The following is an 18510-nucleotide window of genomic DNA, read 5'->3' on the forward strand; positions in this document are numbered from 1 at the left end:
ACATATATATACATATACATATATTTATTCAAGAATAAATTAATTTATGCACTATTTTTTTTTTTAATGGAATGATTGTCTAGTGGTTAAAAACCGACCACCTTCATCTACTACTCAAGATTTGGATATCGTCAATAATAATAGTAGTAATTATTATTGTATGGTGAACCCAGTGTCAATGATTCTTCGAAGGGATGCAGAAGGCGGTTGAACGAAATATTAAACGATGGAAGTACTGAAAGGTTATTACTAGTAAACCTTTGTCAGTTTAGAATTAAATATATGGAGGATAGGCCTTTGAATATAGGCTATTTATCATAGTACCTCAATTCACTGATATATGTCGAATGATAAACGCTAATAATGTACATTATACTTATTTAAATATGTCTCCATATGTATAATATGTATTTGTTACATTAATATGTATATGTTAAATTTGCCTCGAATCATAATAATATAATGGTAACTGCTACTGGCGTAAGGAATTACTGTTTTTAGAACAACGGTTATACACGGAGGTGATGTTTTTCAAAATCACGCTCAACCGCCAGATTTTTCTTCAATTAAGGATAAGGGTACACAATTTATTAGGCTGAGTTGACCCCAGGATGGCACTAGTACCTACAGGGTTGACTTAAGGCTATAGTAGAACAGAAAATAATTATCTACCCCTAATTCGAACCAGGATCCTTGGAGTAGTCCATTGCCTTACCACTGTGCCACCGCGGTTCCTCAGTTTTACTCATAAGTATAATACATAATGACAAACATTAATTATTAACAATATTGTTTATAAATAAATCACTTTTTAAATTAATACGTAACTTAATTTAAAATATCAACATCAAAAAAGGATCCTGATTAATAGGGTACATTAAATTTCGTACAGTTAAAAAATAATATGTTATTTATCTACTTAACTTATTGTTTGATACAAAAGGAGTGAATCAAAATATGCTGTTTCAAATACCATTAGTTTTATTTTGACAACGGATTAGCAGTTTTTTGGTTTGACTCGTTTTTCTTCGGTTCGTGAATGCGTGGGACACGATTTTGGTAAGCAGAAGGACAAACAACACAGGAATTGCATTCCGAATCTTAATGTTCATCACGTATTTGGAAAATGATACCTTTACATTGCAAGTAATATTATTTTTTGATTACTTTTGCTCTTGTTACATCAAGAGGATTTTTAAATTTTAGTAATGACACCTCCGAAAGGCACCACAGAATAATTTTAGTTCTGTTAAATATAAATCTTTCTATAACAAAGATTAAGTATATTACTATACCCTTATTACTATAATAGTATTTCTGTTCGGACATGATTAATACATTCGTTATTCTGATTTTGATGAAATTTTCAGGGGTTATATAAGTTAGTACATAACCCCATGTAATTCCGTTTCCTACTATTCTCCAAATTGCGATAAAAAAAAAAAATTCTTTTGGCTATAACAGCTGTTTCGTAGATTTTATTGTCAAATGGCAAATCATTAGCATAGTAATAAAGGTTAATCCTTAATTAAAAAATTGAGTAAATGGTATTAAGGGGATATTTATACAGATAAGAAAAAAAACGATAAAAAATAGAGTTCATAAAAAAAGTAATATAATTTTTTTTTTTTTTAATAATTTATTTATTGATATTTACAACTGTATACACATATATACAACAAGTAAATTTGCTGTAGGTGACATAGTGACATGATAAAAACATGTGGAGAATCTACCCACTGATAGAACTCCAATAATATTTCTAGAGAAGATCTCGAGGCCATCTTCTTTTCAGATGCCTAGGAGGATTATTAGGTAATGAAGGAGAAGCCAAGTTAGAAACAAGTGGATTTGGGTGGTTGAGAAGTTTATTATGGAAGGAACGGTATCTGGTTCTGGCCAAATCGGCAACATATGGAATATTGAGGTCCTGATGGATGATCTGATTTGTGACAAAGTAAGGTGCATTAAGGATTTTACGAAGGATTTTGGTAATATAAATTAATTTTTTTTAAAAATAAACTTTTATATTAAAGGCTATTTTAGAGATAATATCCTAACAGGACTTTTTCCAGAATAAATAAAGAATTAATTCTTATAATTTATTTGTTAATATGACATGATGCCTTACGAAACGAGAAGTGACGCCACGTTTCAAATAGGTCACCCACTAAACGGACAAATAGTGAATTTCCATATCTGACCCATTGCTGATCCCAAACTCCTACTAACACTCATTTATAATACCCAAGACATTTAATAATCCGACGCTAACTTTTCCAAAAGAGGCTCTTCTCGGAAACATTCTTCTATAAATAAATACACACATGTCCTTGGGAAGCTGTGAATGAGACCCCTGAAATACGCGTTTGCTCTTGAGGAAAGTCCAGCTCTGATATTTATGGCAACGGGTCAAGGCAGACATAATGGGCCGCAGCTAGGGAGTGCGTCCACTCATTATTGCATTAGCATATTACATAAATAATTGATGCATAATAAATGATTCTTCCTATCTCTGTCTTCATTTATCAAAACGACATATCAAAACCGTTTTATAAATTGTTTAAGTTTTGATGTTTATTACGAATTGTAGATTTCATTAAGTTTTAGGTCCATGATCCTATGACATAAAAACACTACTGGGTCTCTAATCACATACTCAATACTTTTTTAATGATTAGAGAAGTTTGTCGGGGGGCGCGGTCTGCAATGAACAACGTAAATAAACAAAACCATATTTATTTATTTTATGCCAACGTTTCGACCTGATATTCGGTTCGAAAGATCGATTATCTTTAAATAACCTTTAGATAACTTACCGTTTCTGTTCTAGTTGGAGTTAAATATAATAAAAGTGTTGAAACTTCTATTCCTTTTTATATCTCATAAAGAAAAAAATACACACAACCTAAATTAAAACATATATGTATATATAGTTGACCGTAAAAATTGATATATAAGAAGATAGTCAGGGTTGCGGTAAAAAGTGAAACAAAAATAGTTTACAACTATTTATTATATTATTATTATTATTATTATTATTATTATATTATAAATATTTATTATAGTTATAGTAATAGTTTACAACTATTTTTGTTTCACTTTTGACCGCAACCCTGACCATCTTCTTATATATCTAAATTAAAACAGTTTTAATGTGATCCCATGAACAAATAAGATAACTGAAGATTTATAAAAAACGAAACATTTATCTAAAAAAATGCTCGATTTTTTTTAATGTGTTTCAAAGATTTATACTATAATAACAACAATTATTGCATTGCCAGTGTTTTATAAAAAGGACGATTTTAATTAAAATTTTCCATTTTTTGCCTTTTTACTGGAATGGTTTTAATAGTAATTAATTTAACTACGTGAAACAATTGAGGATAGGATCTTCTGAAAATAACCTCTTGTGTATATTTCATCCTAAATTTTTTTACCAAAAGGTAAAATATATATAAAATATGCTCTTTTCACTCTGATCGAAGGTTTCATGTATATATGTGAAATTGTGAAGTTTTTGAATAAAATATATAAGATTTTTTTTTTTTCTGAATTCGCTACAAAAAAATGATAAATTTTAAATTTATTAAATAGTTTTATTTTTGGATGGTACCAATTTAGGATATTTTCTGACGTTTCGAATTTTCTGTCCATCATCATCCATTATCCATCATATTACGACTTTATTAGCTCATTATTATTAATTTATTAATTGTAAAATTATTATTCACTTTATTAGTTCTTTCAATTATTTTATTTTATTTTAATATTTTGTATTTTGTTAGTTGAATTAATAATTTTATCAGTAGAAATTAATTCGTATTGTACTATTCTAGCTAATAATCCTAGCAGCTACTGTGGAGTACTCTAATAATCAGAAGTGTAACTAACTGATGTAGTTTATGATGATCCAACCATATTGGATGTGCTTTTCTGAGTAAATAATTAAATAAATAAAAAAAAAAAATAAATAAATCAGAGGTTGATTCTGAAAATGGTTAAATAAGTGCGTTTTGGTTACAGTTTAAAATATGACAAAAAATGACGATTAAATAATTAAGTAAGATATTTTATACAAAAAGACATATGTACCTAACAGCATTGTTAAGAATAGGGAACATTAGATACTGCTGAGAACTTTCCAAGAATCTGTAATTCGGTGAAATTGATATTGTCAACGAATTGATGAATGTTCTGGAACGAGAAGCTAGACAACGGAGTGTATCCGAAACGTCGCCTAAATAATTTATAAAGGATGGTTAGAGTTGTGAGAGTTTTTGATCTTTCTAGAAATAATAACACAAGAATTTATAACTCGAATATAATATTATTGTAAAGCATAATAAAAAAATAAATTACAGAATATAATAATAATGAAAAAAATGTATGGGAAATTAACAATAATAAAAAACTTAATTGTAATTTTGGCTATTTTTCAAGGTTTTATTAAATTTGAAATATTAACTTATAAAATAATACAGCAGTCAATTTTTAGAATCAACACCTGAAAATGGACGGTAGGTCCAAAACGTTTTAAGGAATATTTTATTTATATAAAATTAATAAAAATTAAGTAGTTAACTAAATACCCAAGCAAGAAAATATAATAAATTTTAAAGTTAGTTAAAACTAATGATTAAATACCATCAAATAGAACCATAACTTTGTCAGCTATGTACATTGTGCTGATGAGAAAGTTGTAAAATATTTTATTATGTTGTTTTACAGAGCCTTTTACACAAAAAATAACCCTGCTGACATTCGTTTCTGTTATTTCCTGCTCCTAGCAAGTACATTACTATCATGATAGATAAGTTCTGTATATTTTATGTCGAACTGACGGAACGAGGAAGGTACAGGAGCTGGGCGTTGGCAAAGGTACACAGGTACAGCAAGAGATGTGGTGGGGTACGCCTCTAAGGTCAGTGGATGCAGTATATAAGGCTCCAGGTCCCAGCATCCAGCATCCAGTAGTCTCTTGGCAACGGAATAACATCATCATCAACATGATCAAGATCGTGAGTATTCAACACAACTACAACATTAGTTTGTTTAACTAGTACACTCACTGACAAACATAAAATCTTTGAACGTAAAAAAAACTCCCAATATTCCCTATCATAGTGATTATAAAATCGGTACTGTTTTTTTTTTTTTTTAAATCATGGTTATATATATTATTGCTTAGCTAATTTCTCAATGGAGTTTACTAACAATTAAAAGACAGGAGGTCTTAAATTCTTTATATTATTTATTAGCGATTGAATTTAAAATTTTGATTGATCTGGCATATAAAAATTAAATAAAATATTCCCAAATCGAATGTAACTTATTCAAAAGATTTTAAAAAAAAAATATCAAAATTTATATTATCAGGAAAAAAACAGTTGTTTATTGATTTATTTTAATCAATATTGCTTTATTAGTAGCACATCTTAAAAAAAAGTTTTATTTATTTATTTTTTGTTTTTGCCGTATTCCCTAGATTTTACTATAGTCTAGTCTTACATTGTAACAAGCCTATTAGATTGGCGGCCCTTGTACGAAATTAAAATCTGATATATAGATGGAAATCTAATATTACTGAAGAAGGATTTAGATTTAGTCACTTCAACCCTTCGGAGTAATTTTAGTTCGACTAACTGCACATTCTCCAAGAACTTGGGATTTGCCTTAGCATAATTTTGTTGTTTAAATATTTTCATATTCCCCGACATCAGTGTGGAGGCTGATGGAGGTGAGGTATTTACATTTACAAGGGGTGTGTAGTATTCACTTGATCACAGATCCCATACACTCTCCTAGTTTCATCTTCAAATGGTACTATTACCACTTCTTGAGAAGACTGATTATATATATTTATTTGCTCCTTCTATACTTCATAGCAAATCTTTATTTCTATTTTCAATTCCTAAAATTCGATGTTCCTCCTATTTACAACATTTTGATTTACTCTATTACGGTTGAGAATACTTAATATTTTCCTTTTTAAAATTTATACCATCAACTCGTTACTATAAAGAGTGATTTATTATCGGTTTGTGGAACGCAAAGATAACTGGCATATGTTTCGAATCCTATTATTTATTTTAGTCCTATTTTTTTTTGTCTGTATTTTTAATTCGTCCTAACTCATGTAATGGTTTTTACGTTATTAAAATATGAGACCCAAAGCCCTGTAACAAATAGTTATCTATTTGCGGTTAAAGTATATCATTAGCTGATGAAAACGAACAAATTTTCATTTCGAATATTTTATATATATTTTTATTTTCTAGTTCGAAACTGGTTGTTTAATATATAATAACATTTATTTATAAAAATGTGCAGGCTATTGTACTCAAGTCAATTCAGCACTGTCAAATAAACCTATGAACACAAGTGATAGGGGAAAACATATTTTTTACGAATAAATTATAAGTTTTAATTTAATTTCACGAATATTTTTATCTCTTTCAAAGTTTATTCCATGGTTTTAATATTTATATTAATTTTGTAATTAATAGGACATTATGAGTAGCAAGGTACGTTTCTGAGATCTAAATCATGAATTCCAAAGTCTCGTCTATGTAAATAACATTTTTTTTTTAATTTCGTATTCTCACCATCCTATTTATTTCTTATATTAATTACTCTTGAGGGTAAAATGAAAAATGCCTTGTTCTTAATCTTTACATTTATAAAGATTTAGTATTTAATAATTTAACGCATTATTTCAAGAAGAAAGATATGCCCTGTAATGCCTTGCATTCTAGATAATACCTAGAATCTTTGGCTATTAAAATTTACTTTTTTCTAATCCTCCAGTAATATCTTAACCCTTAAGGTTCATTAAACAATGGCCCTTATTCTAAGAACATTTACCATTTCTCTTCCAGCCCTTCCGACCTAGATCTTGCGGATTTCCTTCCGTCAAGAGATCCATCGGGGAAGTTGAACGGCCGATGAGACCGGAAAAACCCTTCATAGGCGGACTAGGACAAAGTCCATCAATAACGCTTAGCCTGGTTGGCGAACTAGGGCGCCACCGAGTCTCGTGACTCCTTCGCGTGACCAATCGCATAGCTGATATGCGTTCGCTGCGATTATTTTCCGTCATCTGTCCTATTCAAGTATACCACCCGTGTCTCCTAGCCTAGAAATTTACCAGGGCCCCTATATTTAGAGTTTATATAGTTTTTGTTAGAATTTTCAATGAGACATCAACTTAAAAAATTTATGTTTGAAGCCTCCAGATTTTGATTTAAAATAGATAAAAATGTAAATCATAAAAAAAAACTAAACGAATTTGAGGATTTTATATCAAAATTTAATGTATGTAATTATGAAAAGTTTGGATATATTGAAAAAATTATAATTTTATATGAAAAAATATGCATTAAATTTCAAAATTTATCCCGTCAAATAAGTAGATATAAATCAACATTTTCAGTATTAATTTATTAATAAACATAAGATTCTCCCATAATATTTTTTAATTATAACATTCCATATAATTGTACGTTTTATAGAAACTTAAACTTTTTATAGAAAATCCTCTTTTATATGAAAAATAAAATTAGCTGCACATAACAATATTTAAATAATTTAATGTCATATATCAAAACTTAATTTATTTTTAGTTATAAAAAAAAGTTATAACTATTCGACTATTGTTTGTACAATTATTTCATGACTAACTTCCGATGAAATAACATTTTTCATACTTTCATCTTTTTTTTGTCATAAAAATGGTAATATTTCACTTGGGCATTGCTTGATAATAATATAAAAGATTTTGATATGTAATTTATTGTATCATTATAGAAATATATAAACATTAAGCATTGTTTGGTCAGGATAATTAAATAAGATCAAGATTTTCTTTTTTTGCTATATTCAAAACAAATAATTTAGATGACAAAACATTTATAAGTAAAATTTCAGCAATGAGAAAGATAGATTTCATGTTTTTCCTTGCTGCTAAATATTTTTAATTTTTTCTTAATGATTGATTAAAAAAATATCAATTTAGCATTGTTTCGAACTTTCATGAAGTTTTACTCGCCCTAAATTTGGGTCATCAGTACGATGACTGTTTCATATACATTATGAATAATTGATCAATACCCTCTGTTTTACCAATAATATCAGAAATGTATGTGTAACTACTAAAGAATCAATAACTAAAAGAAAAAAATCAAGTCAGAATGAATTTTCAAAATGGATAGAAAGTGGCTTGAGTTCATTTTTTTCTGAATTTTTTGAAAAGAACCACCATTAAAATTTAAATTTTCATGAGAATTATCATGGCAACGCTCACGGATACGTACCTAAGTGGCGTAGCGCGTAGTAAATAGCACATAAAAATAAAAAATAATCGGACTTCCGAAATTAAATGGATTCTAATGAACACGCTCTGCAGGCGTACATATTAGTACAGATAAATGGATATTATATTTCAAAGTAAAATAACAGCGATTAGAATATTTTGACGTTTCACATTGCCTATAATTCTTTTTTTTTATTATCCATTCATCATAAAGTATCTACAATTATTTATATCATTTAATTCTAAAATACGCGATTTATTAGCGTTGATAATTTTTAAACAAGAATAGAAAAAAAATATCGATTTATTAAAGATCAGAGAAGACGTACTGTACCCGAAAGATCGTTTGATTGCAACTAAAAGATTCTGGAGGGTCGACGGGCGCTCTTGACCGCCAAGAAGTCGAGGCCACTCTACCGCAGGTTCAGAATTTATGGAACGCTTTGAACATTTTGGACCGCTCCCTCAGTAGTATTTCGAACTTTTTGTTTTTACAAACATAGGAAATACTTTAATTATTATTCATTTGTGATTATATAATGTTATACAGATAATTATAATTGATTGGTTAATATTTCCAAATATACATATAAAAAAATAAAATTTTATAAGAAATGTGATAATATAGAGATGAACAGTTTATAAAGTTTACTAAGTCAAGCAGAAATGAATTTTTTTTTTATTTTTAAGAATATGATCAACTATATTTAACGAAGATGAAAATTAATTTGAAATATTATAATAAATCTAAACTTTTCTAATATATTTTTATATATGGGTGATCAAAACTGTTTTGAGAACAAAAACTATTTTTTTTCATATAATGACCTGTACTGAACTTTAATTAAATTAAATGATCCTATTTCTATAATAATAATAATAATAATAATAATAATAATAATGTCAAATATTTTTTTATGCATGAGCCGAAACCTGAAAGTTAAGAAACGTATTTGTTGTTTTTTTTCTTTTTGATGCACCAGTTTATGCTCACTAGAATGCACGAGTTTATGTATATTTTATGTAAATTTTATAATCAAAATAAAATTTCTGAATTCTAATTGGAAAGGTTTGGAAGAATTATAAAAGTAGTCCATGCCTTTAGGTACATTTACATGTTACGTATATTCTTATAGAATACAATTTTTTCATATTGGCGTATGAAAAAATATTCTTTAAAGTTTTTATTGATTTTTATTTGGTAAATTGGTAGTACTCGCTGTCTAACACCTGAACAGAAAATTTATAAATCAGAAAAACTTACGGTACTGAAAGCTACTAACCCTTTTTCTCTAATTCCTATATAACTTAAACTTATTCTGTAATGTGAAGTAACCAAGTGTCATCCAACGGTTTTCCTGATTACCGTACTTATAACGCCTTTCCATTAGGATGCCAGTTACAAATCTCGTTTGTTTCTGAAATAATTATGTTATCCTATATTTTAATCGGAGAAGGATTCGGATACGAAAATATATATGTACAATACAAAGGAATTTTTACAGCGATATTTTATGTTATTATATTAGAAATGTATTATACTATATGATGAATACTGTAATGTTATCCTCTTTTCACTTCACAGGCTCTTCTCTTCGCCTTGGCCTCCATCGCCGCAGCTGCCCCCGGAGTCGCCGTCGTCCCCTTGGCCACCTCTCACTCAAGCATCGTGAAGACCTCCGTCGTCCACCCAGTGCCAGTTCTCCACGCCGCACCACTGGTCCACGCCGCCCCTATCGTTCCAGTAGTCAAGGCTGCTCCAGTCGTGACTCCAGTAGTCCACGCTCCACTGGTCCACACCGCACCCTTGATCCACACCGTCCACGCTCCACTCGTCAAGACCCTTCCAGTCGTACACCACGCTCCAACTGTCATCGTCCACTAAGGGCTCTTTGATCCGGACCCTCAATACATCCGTCCCTATTAACCGAATCCCTCCGGTGTAATTTAATTGTAACTAAATAAATAATTTTATTATTTATGTAATATATCTTTGTTATTATTTCATCCCTCTGGTATGAGAGCAAACAGCAGCGTTTTATCATACCCCAATGACCAAATTTAAAAACTAGGAAAAGATTAAATACCTCTATTTACTTACTAAATTTTACCAATTTGAACACTACGCTTCACAAATGTATTATTATGTATAGGTGTATTATTATTATGTATTATATATAAATTCATTGACTAAGATCAAACAAATCTATACTTGTCTGAAACATTACGACTCATATTCTGGTTCATGACCCAACCGAAGTTCATGACTCTGGTACGTTAATAAAAACATATTACAGTATTACATATACCTTTAAACTTCATGAACATATTAAGAAAGTTATGTAAACATGATCCCAATATCTTCACGAAGGAACACCCGAAGAAGGTTAAAAAGAAGCTACTTGAGGGATCTTTCAGAGTAAATCGTGTCATTTGTATCTAATATCACATCTGCTTATGATACGAACAACAAGAAGTAGAATGTCTTATATCAACAACTTAGAGACAATATACAAGAAATTGTAATACAGATATTGCAAAACTACTAATAGATTACTATTTATCCTCTCCCTTTTTTCCAATGTTTGCACAACCAAAGTTTTTTTTTTTCCTTACCTTCGATCATTAACCGCCTCCACTAGCTTCCTCCACTTTCGACTATTTTGGGCGATGGCTTTCAGTTTATTATGTCCACCAATCTAAGTTTCGGCCTACCGATTGGCCTGATTTCTATGACTGAGGCGTTCGTGGTTAGAAAGAGAGGGCCTGTTGGGTGACTTCTTGTCACATGTGCTGCCCGCTGTAACCTCTTTCGTTCAAGGAGGTTACTAAGCTCCCGAAGTATTTGAAGCTGTTAAATTTTCAGAAACGTTAAATTGCTCATTCTTACGTTTTCTACTTGATTAATTTGCCTGCTTACATTGATATACCTTGTTTAAATTTGATTTACTTGTTAGCCAGTATTTTCTGTCGCTCGTATTCAAAAGGTCATATCTTCTCCTTAACAAGGACTGTTATATCATCCATATATGCGATGAGGTATTTATGCTTCACTTCCACGTGCATTTCACAGGACACTCTGGTGCATTCCCCATTATCCACTCCAATGCCATGATGAATACCACCGTGGTAAGTCTTCTTGGTTATGTCCTGACTTCATTTCAAAAGCTTCGGTCATCTCTGCACCAACTTCTCTAGCAATCCTAATTGTTGCATGATTTTCCAAACAGTTTCCATTGACGGAGTTGTAGGCTGCTTTGAAGTCATTGAACTTTCCATCTTATGTTAAGTATTTGTTTCTGGATAAATATTTATTCCGAAGTGCTCTTATCGCTAAAATTCCGCTCAGTACTTGCCTACTTCTTATAATAGGAGTTCAAATGATTAACCAAATCATTATATATGTCAGGATCATATATGCAACTGGAAGTAATGCTATACTCTGTAATTGTCAAATCAGATGTAGATTCTTTCTTCAGTATTGGACAAATCAGGCATGTCCTCCAGCTACCAGGTGTATCCATTTCCATAGTTTCAGAATGAGTAGGTATGTAGTAACTCTACAGTTACTAGTTTGTTAATGTACAGTTAGCAGATGTTAATGAATTTTAGTCGGTTACAATTTATTCAGAGTAGCAAGGATTACAATTCCCTCAAAAATAGCAGAAATGTGAATGAATCAAGTATATATAATTACATATAAAGGTTAAAATAAAGATGGTGAAATTCAAGTTTCCTTTATTATGAAAATCCGAATGTTTTGTTAATGTTGAGTATAACAACAACTGATTTATTATTTTTCACACTAAATCGAGTTGAAGTATGATTTATATCCAATTACCAGAATAGAAGAGATATCTTTTGTAAACGGGTTGTTCTCTGGTATCTCCTGGCCAACCGGACTACGCTTAACTATTAGAGCATCGGTGTTCCAAAGCTGATAGCGGCACTCCATCTTCTCCAGAAGTCATTACCACATAGAAAGGCTATTTGACCAGAAAGAGATTGACCTTGGAGGGTCAGCGGAGGATGCCTCATCGGCTAAGTGGAAAGGCAAAGAGGTGGAAGATCTCGATGAGTCAGACCAGACGGGATGATGGCTCGGAACAGACGATAGAAAGCAAAATCAACCTTGAAAGGAAAACTGCTCCATTTTTCTAATAGCGATTCTATAAATCCTGTATCCATATGTGTTAGTGTGTGGGTTGCAATATTAAACATGCAGAGTACATATATAAGGAGGTTAAAGTCGGCCTAAAAAATAAATAAAAAATACAGTTTATATTGACAATTGTCCGATTTCCTTCAAAAAATGAGAAACTTTATGTAATCTTTACACTTTCTTGAGACTAGTTATTATTATTTAAATAAAATAAATTGTATCTAATTTTAGTCTCAAAACAATTTATATTTTTTTATAAGTCTGACGTTTCGGCAATCTTCAAGGACAATTTTAAATACAATTTTAGAACCACATCAGTTTTAAAAAAACTTTATGCAGGGTATTTTGCCCAGGTCATTAATTTCAGTCCACAATTACCCTGTTTTAAAATTCCTAAAAAATTAAAACTTTTAATCACGATTCATTTTCACTGTTATAATTTATCACAATATTTGTTGTAGACAAATTTTAAAAAACCAAATTTACTTCTACATTACAATAAAAGTCTATTATTTTACGTCAACGCGAGTAGTACTTTAATATCAAAGTTGAAACTAGCTTACATGGTATTTGATTCTGTGTTAACGTAACGTAACTACAAGATGACTCCTCCCTTACGCTGCCCTGTAACAATACCCATGGTGGGATTAGATGTTCGCTGGGATAAGGCGGTCAATTAAGATGGCCGTGGCATGTAAAACACAAAACTGCTTCGCCTCAGCTTGAATTTTAAACGTGTGTTAAAATTCCTGATTCAAGAGATCGATATCAGAGAGGTTCTGTTTTAAGCAAACTCTCAATTCCTTTGTTAGAGCTCAGTGAAAGGACGTTTCGTGTCCGAAGGGTTAACTCAAGGTGCTTAATTTGTTTACTCACTTGAAGGCTTTGAACTTGAGCAAGTCGGATCTAGCACTTCTAGCACATAATCAAAGGGAGGAAAAAATCACCGAGTCAAGCGCTTTCCACACGTATTAATGTCACAATAAATGGAAGAGAAGTTGTATACATATTATGTAGTCAATGAGAAAAAACGTTTGCCATGCACAAAAGTCATTATAGTAATGACTCCGAAGGTGGATGGCGCAAGTGATCATTAAAAAATAAAAACAAAATAAAAATAGCAAATATACAGTGCATTACCAGCATTTACTATATACTTACGTTTTTTTTTATTTCTTAAATTATTCCTACGTTGCTTTATTTAACTCGAAAAGGATGCCGCAAAAGTTTTTTAATCAATACTAAAAAATTAATTTTTTTTTTTCACAAATAATAATCTACGGGACCAGCGATTTTTGAAAGATAGGCGTCTCAAGAAGTGTAATTTTCCTCTGAGTAAGAGAAAGCATTGGACGACATATGATGAAATTATTTTCATAACCTTTTACACTGAACCCTAACTCTAGCCAACTCCTTAAGCGAAAGTTGTGGATGAAATTCTATGAAGTTGACATAGGAACTTTTAAGTACCTCCATCTAAAATATATCATCAAAATTTATCGTAGCCAATATTCAAGTTCAACTACTAATTTTAATTAGTAACTTAAACTGTTTCTCTTGAAGTGATTGATATTTAAAAGCGATAGAAAATTGTTATTCGATAAAGGTTAATGTTAAAGATAAATGAAAATCCCCGTAAAAATTATGGCTGAGGTAAAAACTGGAACAGGAGCAATACATTTGTAGAGATCTTGAAACAGATGCAAATTTCATTATTTCTAGATTACGATTTTGTGGATTGTTTGACACAGGGATGTTTGTCTGACGCACTCACACACTGTTCTAGCATTCTAGAACAATAAATGTGACGTATTGTCCGACGATGAGCACAGAGAAGACAATCATTTTCCTACATGAGTAATGCCTAATGGGGTCCGTTGGAAAGTAAAGAAGGTTATAATCCGGTTAGAATATAATACTATGATCAGGTACGGATCATGAAGGATTGGATCATAGATGAACGCAATAGGATGTTCTGAAAAGGACAAGAAGAGCCAATAGCTAGTAACTGCAGTGGTTTCCAACCTTTGGTCCACAAGAACCTGCATATATTCAATTTCTGGTTTAGTGGTCCACAGGCTTCTATGGGCTGGGAACCACTGCTGACATTATACCGAGAGACATTATACTCTTGAATGATTGTAGGTGCATTGGAACGTCTCATCTGGAAGATGGTTCCATCGGTTCTTCTTGAAAAAGCAGAATTGACATCACGGAACTTTTCCAGGTTGAGTACCTCACTCGAATGATTACCGGGTTTGTTTGCTTCACTGCTATCTAACCCGCTTCAAACTAGATGTAGAATGTGTCCTAACTGCGGACACGAGGATAGAAAAGTGGAACAAGCTTTCTTCGGTTTTCGATATTGCTCGATGAAAGGGAAAAGTCTTTCAGGAAAACCAGTCGCTCTAATGATGACAGGGCGTGGCACGTGGAGTTACTGAGAGCACAGGAGTCAGGAAGCCAGCCAAATTGCTCCATGAGCAGTCAAATACATAAGTAGGGGTAATAGAGTCGAAATAAGAGTTGTTTTTTTTTACGAGTAAGAATCTCACTAAATTGAGATTTTAACATCGGCTTATAAAATATTTCTCCACTAACCAAATTCAAAAAAATAAAATATCCACATATTTTATTCTCTAGTATCATGAAAATACAGCTAAGAACTTTAAGTGATTATAAGAGAAAAAACGTACAAATTTTGTTCAATTCTACTTACTAGATACTAATGATAGAATAGAACCCATAATATAACAGATTTTAGTAAGAAAACGTGATAAGTAGATAACTATAGAAATATACACCTTACTGTTATCTCTCTATATATGTTGTATATGGGATCACCTACAGTTAAAATTAAGAGAAAACTTGTGTAGCCAAAGCACTTCACAAAGAGTTCGATGACCAGATCGCTATAAAAATTTAAAATTAATTGTAACTTGGCCTAAACGAGCTAGTTTTTGAACGTTGATGAATAAAAAATGCCACCTTGGTAGTGTAGTATAGTATTCAGAAGGTCGTGAGAGAAGGGACGATGTGTTTATGAATTTATGTGGCCTAGGGCTGACTCGTTATCAGAACCTATTGTGACACCATTTAAAAAGTCGATAGTATTTTAATATTTAAGACGTAAATATTGACATTATCCTTGCATAATAGCTTATATAAAAGATTACATTAGTAATAATGATAGTTCATTTAGTTACATTTCAAATTGATGTTTGCCATCGGAACTACCTTATATTATTTTCTTTTATCCTATGATTTTTTAATGTGGTATATTAAATCGATTTCAGAATTCTTTTATTATTAAAACACTTTACAATACAAGTCATTTATTTATGTTAATAGTATGTTATATTATTATTAAAAATATTTTTTATTAATAAAATAACATAATTTTCATGACATTCCTTCAAAATACTAAGGCAATTAATTATTTCATAATTACTAATGATGTTTCATACTAATAAATGAAAATGGAGGAAAACGTATTACCATATATACCAAATACTATACCATATATATGAGCTTGGAGGAAAAAGTATGAAGAGTAGTAATCTAGGAGAAAAAATGAAGCAAAAAAGGCGGGGCTTGTGGTAGACTAAGGGTGTGGCAGCTGAGTAGAAGTGTACGAGCCAATCACTGGCTCCCTTCTGTTTCAGTTTAGATTACAATATTACAATAGTAGGCATTCCCATCAACCTCAACGTAAACCTAACCATCGCGGGTGTGTTCATTTTTGCTTTGAAGGAGGGTAGAGTTTTGCTGCCACCCTCTGTATATGAGTTTATGAGATTATGAAAGTGTTGTTGGACAAATATGAAGTTGTAAGATATTTAAAGCTTTAGAGAAAGTATGTGTTATTAAGTATAATAAAGTGCTAAGTGACTTAAACAGGAGAGTATTATATTTTTATTGAAAGCAAAAGTGAAAAAAAAAAACTTGGGGGTTGATTACGTCACCTCAGCTCAGATCTACGTTAGGATTAGTAATATCTAATATCGGCTATTGTAATCTAAGATTACTGAAAACTATGATTACATCCTACTCCTCTGCAAAGCCCCTAGAGTTTATCAAAGGGCACGCCTTTTTGGCTTCACTTTTCCTAGCAGCATACAAATAGACTTAACAAACGCTTATAGTTGCTAATAATCATACAAAAAAGAGTTTATATCAAATCCTACAGTAACTGTGAGATGGCAACACTGCGTGGGCAATACTGACAAGCGAGAGCAGAGAGTTTTTTTTTTTTTTTTTTTTTTCGGGGACAGTGATAATAAAAGTGAGAGTGCGTATATTTATCCTAGTTTGCTGAAAGTTATATTAGTTGTGATTTTGACTTCTGAGTTGTGAGGGACTCTTTCTTTTATTATTGAGATTATTCTCTAACCAATAATGTAAGTGTTTAAGCTAATATAATATTGAGATCTATGGTTTTGTTTATTCTTCATCTCTCTTATTTCTCCATTTAAAAAAAAGACTATAGTCCCTACATTTTGGTGTCAGGTGTGGGGTGAATAACTATCTAAGAAATATTATATTAGCTTAAACACTTACATTATAGGTTAGAGAATAATCTCAATAATAAAAGAAAGAGTCCCTCACAACTCAGAAGTCAAAATCACAACTAATATAACTTTCAGCAAACTAGGATAAATATACGCACTCTCACTTTTATTATCACTGTCCCCGAAAAAACAAAAAAAAACCTTCTCTCTGCTCTCGCTTGTCAGTATTGCCCACGCAGTGTTGCCATCTCACAGTAACCATGCGTCTGTTATGCTTCAGATTGATATAACTTTTAAATTACTGCTTTGTGTCCTCACTGTTAATTTCCAATTAAAATATATTTGTAGGATATTATTCTTGAATAAAAGAAACATCAGAAAAAAAGAAAAGAAACCACTCTTAACAAAGACTTATTAATTATATTAAGGTAATCATTGTTTTGATGTGAACAGAGCACTAAACACAATCCTGTTAATAAAACGTAGCACACGAACAGGACCCATGTCAACACAGCCTCAGGACTAATTAACCCTTGATCACGAGAGCCTTGCCCGACAGTCGTCTTTTATTTAATTAACATCTTCGATCAGTATATATTAGTGAGAACAAGAGGGAATTAAAATAACATGATTGTGTAAAAAACAAAAATGAAAATTTGCATACGTGGAACCCTATGCGAGTTCGTGACTTCCGTGACAGTAAATAATCTTAATTAACCGTAGAATTAAGAGCGTGGCTGTTATCCTCGAGTTGATCGGGGGAAAGCGCGGAGATCGACTCGTACGATACATCGATATCGCTTTCTGTCATAGCCCGATCTTCTTGCCAATGACCTTCCTCATCTCGCACGCAACCTCCCAGGAGACAGGTGTACTGAAAACGAATGACCTATTCGTTGCGATTTCGTACGCGATAGTAAGGAGTGCAAGTACTGTTTGCGTGGCACAGTTCCTTTAGCTCTTTCATTTCTTTAGATGGTTGGTTATGATTCGCCAAGTTTTCGCTGCCTTTAGTCGTTTTCAGCTTTATCTTGTACTTTTTTGTGGCGCCCTGTTTGCTGAATTCAGTTCTGATCCAAATCATGAATAGTTGTAAAAAGGAATACTTATTAACTGGTCACCATACCACCGTTACCGGTATCGATACTCCAAAAATTTAACTAGTAAAAAAAAAGTAACTGAATTCCAAAAGGATCAATACTACCGATATTTCTTACGTACTTGCAAATTGCACCGGACAACGGCTTAACACAAAAGGTCATTGGCCCGAATAAAAGCTGTATCGTATCGAATGCAAAATATCGATACTGGTATAGAAAGTATCGACTATTGCAAGTATTGTGTTTACTCTGTGCAGGCATGATTTTTCAACTACTCACATACTTAACTGTCGAAACACAAACTGTATTATACATCATTTACAAGCTTGGAAAATAGTTTTTCTATTCCTAAATCCATTACTTTAGCCAGTCTTAGAACACTTTACATTAAGGTGCAATTTGTTATTTTGAAAATCATTG

At 31.5% G+C, this 18510-nt stretch overlaps 2 protein-coding genes across 2 annotated transcripts in view; one reads left to right on the forward strand and one right to left on the reverse strand.

Annotated features, from left to right (window-relative positions):
- Positions 1-18510, reverse strand: part of LOC106681898 (neuropeptide SIFamide receptor) — a 135274-nt gene that overhangs the window by 66157 nt on the left and 50607 nt on the right. The gene's annotated exons all lie outside the window — the stretch shown is intronic.
- Positions 4882-10305, forward strand: LOC106681899 (A-kinase anchor protein 14). Its single transcript, XM_014422464.3, has 2 exons — positions 4882-5024; positions 9903-10305. Exons 1-2 carry the CDS (start codon positions 4905-4907, stop codon positions 10200-10202), a joined length of 420 nt encoding a protein of 139 aa, XP_014277950.1. The 5' UTR covers positions 4882-4904; the 3' UTR covers positions 10203-10305.

This window comes from Halyomorpha halys, unplaced genomic scaffold, assembly GCF_000696795.3.
Source record: "Halyomorpha halys isolate HHAL.00 unplaced genomic scaffold, Hhal_1.1 Scaffold373.1, whole genome shotgun sequence".
Classification (NCBI taxonomy): domain Eukaryota; kingdom Metazoa; phylum Arthropoda; class Insecta; order Hemiptera; family Pentatomidae; genus Halyomorpha; species Halyomorpha halys.